The sequence below is a fragment of the Monocercomonoides exilis genome (genome assembly GCF_001643675.1).
Source record: "Monocercomonoides exilis strain PA203 chromosome Unknown scaffold25-1336746, whole genome shotgun sequence".
Classification (NCBI taxonomy): Eukaryota; Preaxostyla; order Oxymonadida; family Polymastigidae; genus Monocercomonoides; species Monocercomonoides exilis.
The window spans coordinates 844,124-856,596 of record NW_027150570.1 but is presented as its reverse complement, the minus strand read 5'-3'; the positions used below and the strand labels follow the sequence as shown (position 1 = coordinate 856,596).

Below are 12,473 nucleotides of genomic sequence, written 5' to 3'. Positions count from 1 at the left end.
ACAGGAAGGAATTCAAGGCAATGCAATTCTGTTGGAAGATTCCTTTTCTCGGTGCTTCACCAACACCATATCAATTATAATCTTTGGTTGAACAGCATCTTCCTTTTTTCCCCTGCTATTTCTTTTTCCTCTCCACCGCTCTTTGTGACAGAAGATGAACAAAGATCGTAAATGAAGAGTGATCCATTGAAGTTGACTGACAACATGAAAAATGATGAAAGAAAAAAAAGATGTGAAGTGTTGCAAAGATTGACTGGAAGAAGAGGAAGATCGAAATGAATGGAAATTGTCCTTGAGGATATTTTCCTTTCATTTTCTTTGTGAATGCCGCATAAGCCCATTGTTTGTGGGAAGATTAAGAATCAATCTGAAAAGAGTATTTCTTCAGAAAGTGCGTCTGCCCCTCTTCCTCGTCTGAGCAGACAAAGAATATGAACCAATAATGTTTCAATGACAAATTTCTTCTGATCTGTCTCTTCGTTCTGATAGCATAAAATTGGTCATTTCTGCCTGTTTCTATTCGGCTGCAGGGAAACAACGTCTGTTTCAAGAGATCGCCTGCAATTCAATTCCCTTTGAATAAATCTCTGTTCATTCAGAAAGAAAAGTGTGCAGATGCTAATCTCGCTGCATTCTGTATTGTTGCATGGCAAAACAATATCATTTTTGACAAAAGGCACCTAAAATTGGAGAAGGAGCCGATCTTCATTCTTCTCAAAGCTTGTAGAAACATGAGTAGAATATATTGAGTTTCTTGTCAAAAACCTCTTTCTATCGGCGTATCCAACAGAAGAACACAGACAGGCAAAATAGACTTCTGTGAGAATGATTGTGGCTGTGAATGATGGCTGTTAAATTGCCAGTACGACCACAAACGTTGAAAATTTTTGTAAAGAAAAAAGTCTGGTGAAGAATATGGTGCTGTTGATGATGCATTTTGAGAGAATCAGAAGAGTATTGACTGAAAAGGCAGAGGTTTATTCTGTTGGTTGCTCTGTTTATAGGGAGAAAAAAGAAGAGTTGAAGAGACTCTTTTGTGGTGTGTCCTTTCATGTTGATGTGTTCTTGAATAAAGATGTGGCTATCGAAGTTCGGAGAAATATTTCAAGTCTGTTCAAAGAAGATTGAGCTGAAACATAAAGAAGACTGGGGCAACGAATCAGAGCGCCTTTCGCTCTCTTCATTCCTTTGGAACAGCACCTGAATTCTCTGATTTATAACTTCTGGCTTTTTTCGTAAATTGAAGAAAGTGTTGTTTGTTCGCTTGATTCATGAATGCTTTTCATGGCACAACTGTCTTTGTCCCATTTCCCATCCATTTTTCGCTCAATAGAAATAAAATGGCTGTTCTTGCTGCAAAAGAGTTCGAAGAACCCCAAAGAAAAAAGTTAGCATCAATTATTACTGCTGTTTCACTGATCATGAAACCTGCCGTCTTTGCTCCAGGAGATATCCTTAAATGATTTGTATCATTTGCCTATTTTGCGATGAAACATATTTTCCATATCTTTCTGCCATTTGCACAATTTTTGTTTTGAAAACGTCAATCCGTTTTGACTTTACCTTTTTCAATTCCTTCATCTTCAAAAGCACCATGAATCATTTAAAATGAAAATGAAAGTTGTTCAAGAACACGGATAATATTAAATTCCAAGTGCGCCAATATTCGGTTCCCTTGTCTCAAGACTTTATCCGCTTGGCAAAAAGAAGATAAATGGTTTTCTCTTTTTGCTGAATTTGGTTCTGAAAGCTTTCATTCATTCCTCTACCAACTTCCATTTCATTGCATTAATTTTGTGCACCATCAGTAAATCAATTAAAAGTCCAACTTATGAAACAAAACGTTTCAAAAATAATCAATGATTTCTCTTTATGATTTCCTGTTGGTTTGATCAAAGAGAAGGAAAAGATTTGCTTTTCGAGCATTTTCCAGACAAGATTGTTGAATTTGGAGAACATTCTGTCTTTTTCAGTTTTCTTATAAAGTTTAGCAATTGGTATTGTGTTTGTTTCGTTTTTATTTTGCGATACAATCAATGATGTTTGCATTTGTTGATTGTCTTGTTTGTTCAACTGGTGTTATTTTATAAATATTCAGAATATGCAATGAGCAGAATAAGTCCAGTTAACTGCATTGAAGAAGACAAGGAATACGAAGAAAAGGAAGAGGAAGAAGAAGATAATGATGAAAGCGTTTATGAAGAATTCAAATCAGATCTTACAGAAAAGTTCACAAGTTTGTTGTTTCTTTTATATTTAACAAACTTGCTATTTCTCGTAATTTTTATTATTTTAAAGAATTGCTTCATGAACTTGAATATTGCGATGAGGAAGGGCAAAAACAGAAAATAGATGAGATGAATGAAATGCTTTATGAAACGAATGAAGAAGAATCAAGAAAAATTTTATTAACAAATCCGATTGGAGCAATTTGCAAAATGATAAATGAAAAGAAACTATCTATTGGTAAGGTATCCGTGTTGATGAAGCATTTTGGATGTTACACTCACTCCAAACATGTGGGAAGCAATACTTTTTATTTTGGCATGCTGAGTAGCAGAATTGAAAAGATGATAATTGAAGAAGAAAAGAAAAACGAAGAAAAGAACGAGCATCTGCTGGTTGATCTTTGTGAATGCTATCTTTCACTCAGTTACAACTATTTGCCTAAAATATTTCGTATTTGTGTGAGATGCCTTCTGGATGTTGCATTGAAAAAAGAGGAAGACGAAGAGACACAAAAAGAAGTGGAAATGGCTTTGTTGGCTTTGAGAAACATTTATAGCGATTTTGTGTGCTCACTTCTGTTTCATTTTTGGTATCATTTCTTCTTTCTTATTTTTATTATTATCATCATCATAAGGAAGTTAAACAAAGGCTATATTTAAATAAGATTACAGAGATTATTCAATGTCATCAAGAACATCACAACTTGACAAGACTTGCCTATCAATCGGCTTGGGAATTTTTGATTGAAAGATTTAACGAAGATCAAACTTTAAAAAAAGTGATCGTGAATGAGCTGCATTTTGTGAGGGAAGCTGCAAGAGAAATGGAAGCTCTGAAAGAATGTGTGGATTGGAAGAGAAAAGAAGACAAAGAAATGAAAGAAAGAATCATTTTGGAGAGATGGCTCGATGCTTTGGATGTCTTTGGTAGATTAGGCAAAATACAGAATGAGGAATATGTCAGATTGACAAGATGCATCATAGATCTGTGCAGAGCAGCGAAGTGCAATCACAGAAAAGTCTATGAAAATAGCAATTTGTTTTTGGATAATATCATTTTGAAAAAAGCAGAATCTGAGGATTATTTGCCATGTGAAGAGGCTATCGATTTCATTTTGGAGGAAATGCTTCAGCCAACAATTAATGATGAACTTTTAACTTTCGGCAGAAGAGTTTTTTATAAGCTTTCTCGAATATTGAGCAGAAAAATGGAAAAGAAAAATAGCTTGTCTTCGTTTGTTTGGTTTGCCTGGAGCTGGCTGAATGGAAAGGCGAAGGAAGAAAGTGAAAAGGCAAAGCAGAAAATGATGCTGTATCGAAAGCTGCGTGAGAAGATGGAAGAAGAAGGATATGAAGATATTGTTATCAGCTTCTATCGATCAAATTTTTATTTTGCTGGTATTTGGAGGCTATCAAATGATCTCAACGATTATTTAATTCATCATTAAGAATCATGAAATAATAGCAAACAAGAAATGATTTTCTCCACTGTTTCAAGATATTCATCAGAGTTTTATTCTTCCTATTCTTCTTTTTTTTTCTTGAATTTTTCTTGAATTTGTTGCAGCTAATTTCGAATAATTTTTTTTTAACCTTTCGTTTCAGTTTTCATCATGGCAATCGTCCTCTTCCGGTTTAATATTTGTATTATTCATTTTTTAAATTTAATTTCTTTTATTTGCATTCATATTTGTTTTATTGTTGTGTATTTTTCCTCATTCACATCTTCATCTTCGACACATGTTCCATCAACTTCCATTCGGAAATCCTCTTCTTCTTCATTGCAGTCACTGTGATTACAACTCCTCAAATCCCTCATCATAACTTTTCTTGGGATCTTCAATTCCTCTTTCTCCATTTCTCAGGTTGCCAGCGCAATTGCCTTTGTGTTCTCTTCCCACCAAAAGATCCGATGCCTTGTTTGTGGTTTCTCTGTCATCGTGCTTTGAAATGAAGTTGTTTCCAAAAATCCACCTTCTTCATTCATTGGCACATTCAACAACACATCTTCTGAATGGATCTCTTCCTGTTTGTATGCTTCAATTTGGAATTCTGCTGTTTGTGGATGAAGAAAGAGAGATTGAAGAAAGAAAGAGGAAATATTACACTTATTGGATTGAGAAGATATTTTTTTTCTGTTTTTATCAAATGGAGCAAAGCGAAAGCCGCTTTGACTGAGATGGAAGAGCTGAATTTTTCGAATAATCTTCTTTCAATTGTTTTTCATCAAATTTCAATTTGACTGATATGGTTCTTTTGGTGGAAACACCAATTATTTTGCCTCTGAAAAGCAGTTGAATAATCTCTTTAATATCTTCAGCTCCTTCTGTGAGCGATGAAAATCATAGCTTTTCTTCATCAACTTCTTCTTCTTCTTCTTCTTCTTCTTCTTCTTTGACACCAGCAACCTGTGCTCATTCATTCTTTTGGGGAAAGGTGAGTCAGCAAATGTTTTGAATTCTTTGTTTGGTTTGTGTGATAAACTGAAACTTTTTTGAAAAAACATTTTCACAATTTTCTTTCTCTTATTGTTTCTGTTCAGTCGAATGGAACAAAAGATAAATATGGTCTTTGTTTTATTTTGACTTTTTTTATGTATGAACAAAAAATAAAGAGAAAAGGTTATCGAAAAATTGATTAATTTGAAAAGAAAACAAAAATCAGAATTTTTGTTCAGAGCAATATTTCTTTCACCTTTATCACTTGTAAATGATTAGATCTTCTCGTTTATTGAAACAGCACATTTTATTAAATCAAAATATTTGACTTCAGGCATTTTTATTGAAAAATTATGCGTCTCTGATGATCTTTTTGTGATCAAAAAATTTGAAATAAATGGGTCCATTTTTTGAAATTCGTTTGATCTCACAAAACATTATACAGTAATATCAATAATGTTTGTTTTCAGATATGAAAATCAAATAGATTACGAAATCCGGTTTCGTATAAAAATGATATAAGTGATTCTATTTTTTCATGCTTTGTGCAAAAAAAGCTTGAAAGTCCATATTTTCCCCCCCTTGTTTTTGTTTTTCTATCATTTTCAGAAAATTTTCTGAGAAATGTTTCATTTCTTTCTTTTCGATTTTATCCATTTCTAAAAAAGTCTCAATATTCTTTTCCAAATTACTCTCTTATCCTCCAAAAAGTTTTTTGCTTGTAATACTCAAGCAATAAAAGATGAATCTGTTTCATAGAGTGGGAAAAGTGAGAAATGATGGTTCTGGCTGTTTCAAAAGAACTATCCAAAAATAATTGAACAAAACTACACTTCGATTAAATGCATTATGAATGATTGAAGGAGGCAACGTTGTGTGGATTTCCTTCGGTTAAATAATTGCTCGATTGTTCGTTTCAATTCATAACATACAAAAAATTTTCCTCATATTTGTTTGCCACCTCAGATTTGAAAACCGTGAACATTAATTTATTCAAACTTAAATGTGGAGTGCACAGTGAAAGACAAACGCAATGACTTTGGAATATTTTTTTTAATTCTCGCTAGATTAATGGATCAACGCAAGAAACAGAAAAATTGAGATAGAGTTGTATATGTGTAGGACAATATAGACTTTCAAGCTTTTTTTTGCATGAAGAATTAAATTTCTGTTTTTCTCTTTCTTTTATTAAACATTTTCAGATTTCATAATAAATTGTATTTTCTTATATGTTAATAGCTATCATTGATGTAGTAATGGGTTAATATTTTTGAAATCATGAAATTTTTCGGTGTGTTGATTTTGCAAAGGTTGTTTGTCATTGAATAGAGATTATGTGTTTTTTTGATAAATTTCTTCAAAGCCATTTCAAAAACAAATGTTTTAGCTAAAACATAAATGAATATGGGGAAAAATATTGACTTTCAAGCATTTTTTGCACCAGGCATTGAAAAATAGCTTTTCTTATAACTTTATTTCTCATTGTCAGATTTCGAAAAAAATTTGATTTTCATCTCCGAAAAAAAGCATAGTTGAAAAAAAAAAGTTTTCCAACATTTCAATAATGTCAAAAAATGGACACATTTTAATTGTGTACTTTGATCACAAAAAGTTCATCAGAAATGCATAATTTTTCAATGAAAATTCATGAAGTCAAATATTTTGTCACATTTGTTTTATCATTTGTTTAATTCAATCATTGAAATTCTTCATTATCCTGCAAAATGTTTACCAAAATGTTCGAAAAACATTAAGTGGATATAAATGTTATCAAAAACAGCACCAATTTAAAGTCCAGAACCACCTATTTTTTCACCAAGGGTATTTAACGTTCACAACTCAACAAAAAGAATTACACAAATATGTGTCAAATATTTTTATTTTATTTTAATTATCTATTTTGTGATTATTTGAAATCATTGCTTTTTTCGGGGCGTGCACAATAATGAGAATTTTATGAATTCGAGAAAAGGATTATTATAGAAATGTTTTGTTTATTTTGTTGAATCAAAATACATCCTTTGATGTGAAAGAAAGACAGAAATGATTTGGGTATTTTTTTATGAAAAGTCACCACAGATCAGAAATCTGACCCATGGAAGTTAATTATAAAACACTCCGTTTCCATAATACAAATGAAAAAATATATCTTTCACAATCATATTTGTTGATTCATAACAAACTTTTTTTCGGAAAAAAACAATTTGGATCAAAGTATTATATATCATTCATTTTGATCAATATAAAAATTTCAGTATTTCAAAGTGAAAAGGTTTTATTAGCATGAATAGTTTCATAATTGTGGATTTCTGAAATAAACAAGGTATTCTTCGATTGTTTTCCCTGATAAACTTGATTTTCAATGTTAATTCGAATTCTCATTTGATTATAATTTTTCGTGTCACAGAATGTTCCAAGAATTTTAATTTATACAAAGATTACCCCCACAACTTTGATTAAGATGAAAAGTGTGCAAATCAAACAGTTTTCATCTATCTTTTTAAAGAATACAAAATTTAATTATAGAAAAATGAATTTTTTTTCAGATTTACATGTTTGCTGCATATTTCAAAGCACTGTTTGTTTTGGAGCTGGCAATGTGGGGATGTTCAACAGATTTGTTTGTGGGGGAAGAAGATCTTTTGTTGAGTGTTGTGAAAAACCAGAGCGAGACGATATTTGTTTCTTCTGTTGCAGATAATCATGGAGATAGCAAGCAATGTGGGGAGTTCAGTGTTCCTTGCCAATCGCTGAATGTTGGAATTCAACACATTATTCCATCTCTATACTCACAGATGTTGATATCAGAGGAAACAATCATCAACAGAGAATGCAGCGTGCAGAATGTTAGCATTCACTCATTGGAAATTCCCTCAGCTGCTTTGGTGTATCTGAACTCAACAATTGTTGGTAAAGAGGGAAGTCTTTTCACAACCTCAGAAAAAGTTCGTATTGAAAGATTGAAATTCAACTTTGGTCAGTTGTTTACGTATTTGGGCAGTTCTATTATTCATGAAACAAGTGGACAACTTTCCCTTTCATCTGTTTATTTTTCTCCGGTTGGGGAATCAGAAAACATTGAATCTGTTGTTCTCAATTCAACATTGTTGAGCATCGAAAATGGAATTCTTCATGTTGACAACTGCTCAGTATCGTTCCTTTCATTCAAGAAGTCTTCGTTTCTGTTAAATGGAGATGAGATAAATATTATAAATGTGAAACTGGAACAGATTGAAGCAACAACCAATGTATTTGAGATTGGCAACTGTGGAAGCGTTGCACACAATGGAATATCTGCTGATGGAGTGAAGCTGTCTGGAGGTTGTATCATTTCGATTGGTAGCTCAACTTCGGGAAGTGTTTTGGAAAGAAGCTCCTCATTCAAGAACTCCTCGAGGAATTCAAAAGGAGCCTCTTCTCTTTTTGCTTCTCCCGCCACTTTTCATTCACCTTCGACTTCGCCCTCTTCAATTTCAACAACTTCTTCTTTTCGAGCGTTTTTTTAAAGAAATATAATAGAAAATGAATAAATGTTGCATTCTCTATGTTAATTATATTATCATTTTTTCAAAATAATTTTTGAAAGATAATTAACACAATAAGAAAAAAGAGGAAGAAGAGGAAGAAAAAGAAGAAAAAGAAAGAGGAGGAAGAGGAGAAAAAGACAAATGAGAAAAATGTGAGGAACTTGCTGAGCCGTGTTCTGTTTGTTTGTTAAATGAGGCAGGCGGAGGGTGGATGTGCGAAGATAAGGGAGAATGTGCCATGTCGAGTGCAAAGCGTGGAGGAGGCGGGAAAGGATGAGAATCAGAGAAAGTAGGGGGAGAGAAGGAAAGGTGTGATAGCGAATGAGAAGAAGAAGAAGAAGAAGAAGAGTTAAATGGAGAAGAAGAAGAACGAGAAGAAGAAGTTGAAGATGGCATAGCTGGAAGGAAAGGAGAAAACGTAGAAGAAGTTGAAGACGAAGAAGAAGAAGAAGAAGAGGAGGAGGAGGAAGGTAAAAAAGGAAGGAAAAGAAGATGATGCATTACAATTTATTGACTCCTCCTTTCTTTTTCTGCCATTCAATAGCCTTGTGAAACGGCTCCATGCAATACACTTCCCCAAGCGGCAGCCAAATGCAGATCGCCCCTTCCACATCATTCCCTCCACAGCTACAGCTCAACAAAATCCTTCACAAGCAGCAGAACCATCCGGAACAGCGCTCATAGCCCTTCTTTCTTCCACATCTCCGGCTGCACACTCTCCACACTCCACCTCAGCACAACCTTAACCCACGTCCCAGCCGACACCAACGAAAGCGCCCGCATCTATTCGTCAGGTGTTTGCTTCCGCAGTGCAAAGTGACAGCTCACAGTCTTTTCAACCGCAACGTTCTCAGACTATGATAGAGGCTCTCGTCGGTTAGCAGCATCACACACGTCCGGCTGCTGCTGGTACAGCTTGATAAAGTCGTTGTCCTCTTATGCCCACAGCACCGACACTTAATATGGCAGACAGCATCAAAACAGCCAGCAAGCGTCTTCGAAGATCCTCAGGGACAGCGCAAATAGCGTCTGTGGATTGCACATGCGGAAGAGACTCCACTTCATCGTTTGCATTGCCTCAACAAGCCACACCCATTGACGATGATGTTGCTGAAGATGATGAAATCAGTGGATCTTCACTGCATATCGCATCTGACTGCGCATTCATCGCCTCTTTCAACCTCGCAGCTTCTTTCTCAGAAGTTCAGCAACAATCCAAGAAACACATACGCTTCTGCCTCCCCATTATCCGACTTAATTTCTTCCAACTCCCCGAGAAACAACTTTATCTTCTTCCCCAATTCCCCTTCAAGCACAATGTTGATACACATCCGACACATCCGTAACGACATAGTCAAGAAGTCCTCTTTCTCTTTCATCCACAACTGCTGCTGGTCACCTTCAAACAGCACAGTGTTGCAGTACAGGAAGTCATACAGCTCGCATCCAGGAAACTCCTCCGGCACATTCTACCAAACAACCGCATCTTCGCAAAGTCCTTCCAGAACAGCTCCACTTCGCACACCATCGCACACAGCGCCGCCTCGCTCTTCTTCTGCACCGCGTGCTTCTCCCCCAGCCGCATACACAAAATATCCCCAAAACAACTGACTTGGAAGCACCCCATCTTCCCACCCAGAGCTGCCATTTCTCAAATCTGCTAATATCTTCTCTTTATATTCCCTGGATCGTTGACAGCGTCCACGCCAGCATCTATCGCAGTCCTGTCTTTAGCTACTGCTGACTCCGCTGAATCGGAATAGACGACTAATATATGTGCGACATCCGAAGCGCATAAACCATTTCGTACGCCACTTGCCCCAGCACACCTGACACCGTGCTCATCAGCCGCTTCATCTCTGTCTTCCCATTTGGCAAAGGCGCCCCGCTTGCCACAGACAACCCTGCCCCGTTCCACCACGCGAAGTCACTGGCCACTCCGACTCTTCCCGGTCTCGGCTGTCTGTTGTCTGCTCAAGAAGCATGTACAGCCGCTGCACATAATCGCCTTCCCTACCCCTTTTTCTTCACAATTTGGAACAACAGCGAGCATCCAGTCCTTTCACTCTTTCATTAGATCTTTACACTGCGATGGATGAAACCCATGCGGCTAGCTCTCATCTATTTCTTCTCCCTTTTCATCTTCCTCAGCTTCATCGTATTTTCCGCCTCAACTTTCGTTCTTCCTCCTCCTCTCCGCATCCTTCTCCTTCTCATCTTTCTCCTCTGCCCCGCCTTCTTTGCCACCTCCAAAGTCCCCAAACCCAACCTGCTCATCCAGCTCATTCACCTACCCAACCAGGCGCAGCACCGTCTCTTCATACGACGCCTTCATTTTCTTCTAATCCTTCTTCTATTACGCAAGCGTTGTCTTCTGATTCTAAATCATCTCCTTGAACAGCTCCTTCTGCTCGCTTAACGTCTGCTACTGCACTTTCGACAGCGCAATCAGCATCTTCGTTTCCTTCTCCATCTTGTTCATCTTCTGCTGCACCGTTGCATCTTCTCTTCCACCACCACCTCCACCTCCGCTGTTTGCTTCTCCCACAACACTCACCCCGCTCGCCACTTTCGCAACAGCAACCTTCCCATTCAGGTCTGGCCCAAGAATCACAGCACTTCCATTTTTGTTGATCTCTGTTAACTTCTCCTGGCAGTTTTCGCACAGCCCCAACAGTAGATTCAAGGAAATCAAAGATGGAACCACCCCATTATACGCACAAAGTAATGAAGGAGATGTGTCAATTGTTACAGCCGATACATCAGTTACTGCTTGCCATCCATACTCACCACTTCGCCCTGAAAAGAACAGCCTTTCTTCTCCTTCTCAATCCTTACACCAATCAGCCCCGCCTTCTCCTTCGTGGCCACCAACTGTCCCTTCGCCTCATTCACCTCCTTCACCTCCTTTCTTCTGAGTTAGACTTCTCATTCAGCTGCAGAATCTTCCTCTCCTGCATCGATATGATCTTATCCTTCTCCTGCAGCCGCTCCTCCAGCTTGTTTATCAGCTTCAAAATCCTCTCATCTTCCATGATCTTTTGCAGCTTCATGTGAAACTCCAAATACTTCTTCTTTATCTCCTGCTTCACCTTTTCATACTTTTCCTTTTTATTCATCTTCTTCTCTCCAGCAAACTTTTTTTCCTTCTTTTTTTCTTTTTCTTTTTTTCTTTTGCTTCCTCTGCTTCTTCGCGCTTCTCCAGCATTGCCAGCGCAATCGCTGCTGGAGACAGAACCACATCCTCCGTCCTCAGCCCAACCTCCGACAGCCCCTTCTCCACAATCTCCCCCACTTCACACACTGCAACCATTCGCTTCCCCATTTTGTTGACCAGCTTAACTTCCACGCGCCTCGACTGTTGCGATCGTGACACCAGCAGCTCTATCTTTGACGGCTGCTTCGATGGGTCAAACAGATCGTAGATCGACGTGAACGCATTCACTTCCTCCCCGACTTCGTTCCCATCGACGCTGCAAGCGAAGGATGCAGAGCCATCAGCGAAACCGAAAACATCACCGATATCGCAGCATCGGTGGAATACACAACACCCTAAGCAGCACAGCCCATCACACTAAAACGTTCCTTTGCTGTAACAATTGCATTTCCCACGTGAACACGCCAACCGCTTTTTCCACAATAATTTTTAATTAACTTTTTATGTCGTACTCTTTTGATGATGATACTTTTAATGCTGTTAATGTCAAAGCATCTGAAACATCATTAAAACTGAAAGATGAGAAATAAGAGTGAACTTGTTGAATAATACAAGAACTCTTCAATGGAAAGATTGTTTGAAGCATTTTTTTACATGTATATACGTTCTATTCGCACATCTTTGAATGAATTCGTGTATTTCAATCTTTTTAATATTGTATTCTTCAAAATCATAAATATGAAAAAGAATAACAAGAAAAAATATGTATTATCATTATTTTATTGGAAATTGAATAATATGAAAAAGGAGTTAGTTAATAAACAATAAAATAAGACATATATAAAAACGTATGAAATGAAATAGTTGAAAATTATTGCAATTTATTGTTCATTATGAATAACAACTAAAAGAATATGAACTTATACATATACAACAATTAAACTAAAAGTTTATATGAAATGAGTTAAATTGAAACTTAATACTTTATAATTAGTCAAATAAGCCACAAATTGAAATAAATGACAATACATGATGGGAACGGAATGATCATCATTTTCTGATCATTTGTGATCTGATTTTCAGATCAATTAAAATTTTGTGACTTTTCAAAAAAAAATACCCA

At 36.6% G+C, this 12,473-nt stretch overlaps 4 protein-coding genes across 4 annotated transcripts; 2 read left to right on the top strand and 2 right to left on the bottom strand.

The window, feature by feature from the left end:
- Positions 1 to 1,900: 1,900 nt before the first annotated feature.
- On the top strand, positions 1,901 to 3,676 carry MONOS_17643 (uncharacterized protein; the record flags this gene model as incomplete). The annotated part of the gene is made up of 4 exons (XM_067870582.1): positions 1,901 to 2,004; positions 2,099 to 2,236; positions 2,299 to 2,792; positions 2,864 to 3,676. Exons 2-4 carry the CDS (start codon positions 2,107 to 2,109, stop codon positions 3,674 to 3,676), a joined length of 1,437 nt encoding a protein of 478 aa, XP_067726651.1. The 5' UTR covers positions 1,901 to 2,004; positions 2,099 to 2,106.
- Positions 3,677 to 7,218: 3,542 nt separating this feature from the next.
- Positions 7,219 to 8,172, top strand: MONOS_7089 (uncharacterized protein; the record flags this gene model as incomplete). The annotated part of the gene is made up of 1 exon (XM_067877387.1): positions 7,219 to 8,172. The coding sequence occupies one exon, from the start codon at positions 7,219 to 7,221 to the stop codon at positions 8,170 to 8,172; it is 954 nt and encodes a 317-aa protein (XP_067726650.1).
- A 1,217-nt stretch (positions 8,173 to 9,389) lies between these two features.
- Positions 9,390 to 9,841, bottom strand: MONOS_7088 (uncharacterized protein; the record flags this gene model as incomplete). Its single annotated transcript, XM_067877386.1, has 2 exons — positions 9,390 to 9,662; positions 9,719 to 9,841. 2 exons carry the CDS (start codon positions 9,839 to 9,841, stop codon positions 9,390 to 9,392), a joined length of 396 nt encoding a protein of 131 aa, XP_067726649.1.
- A 777-nt stretch (positions 9,842 to 10,618) lies between these two features.
- MONOS_7087 (uncharacterized protein) lies at positions 10,619 to 11,518 on the bottom strand (the record flags this gene model as incomplete). Its single annotated transcript, XM_067877385.1, has 2 exons — positions 10,619 to 10,992; positions 11,332 to 11,518. 2 exons carry the CDS (start codon positions 11,516 to 11,518, stop codon positions 10,619 to 10,621), a joined length of 561 nt encoding a protein of 186 aa, XP_067726648.1.
- Positions 11,519 to 12,473: the final 955 nt, after the last annotated feature.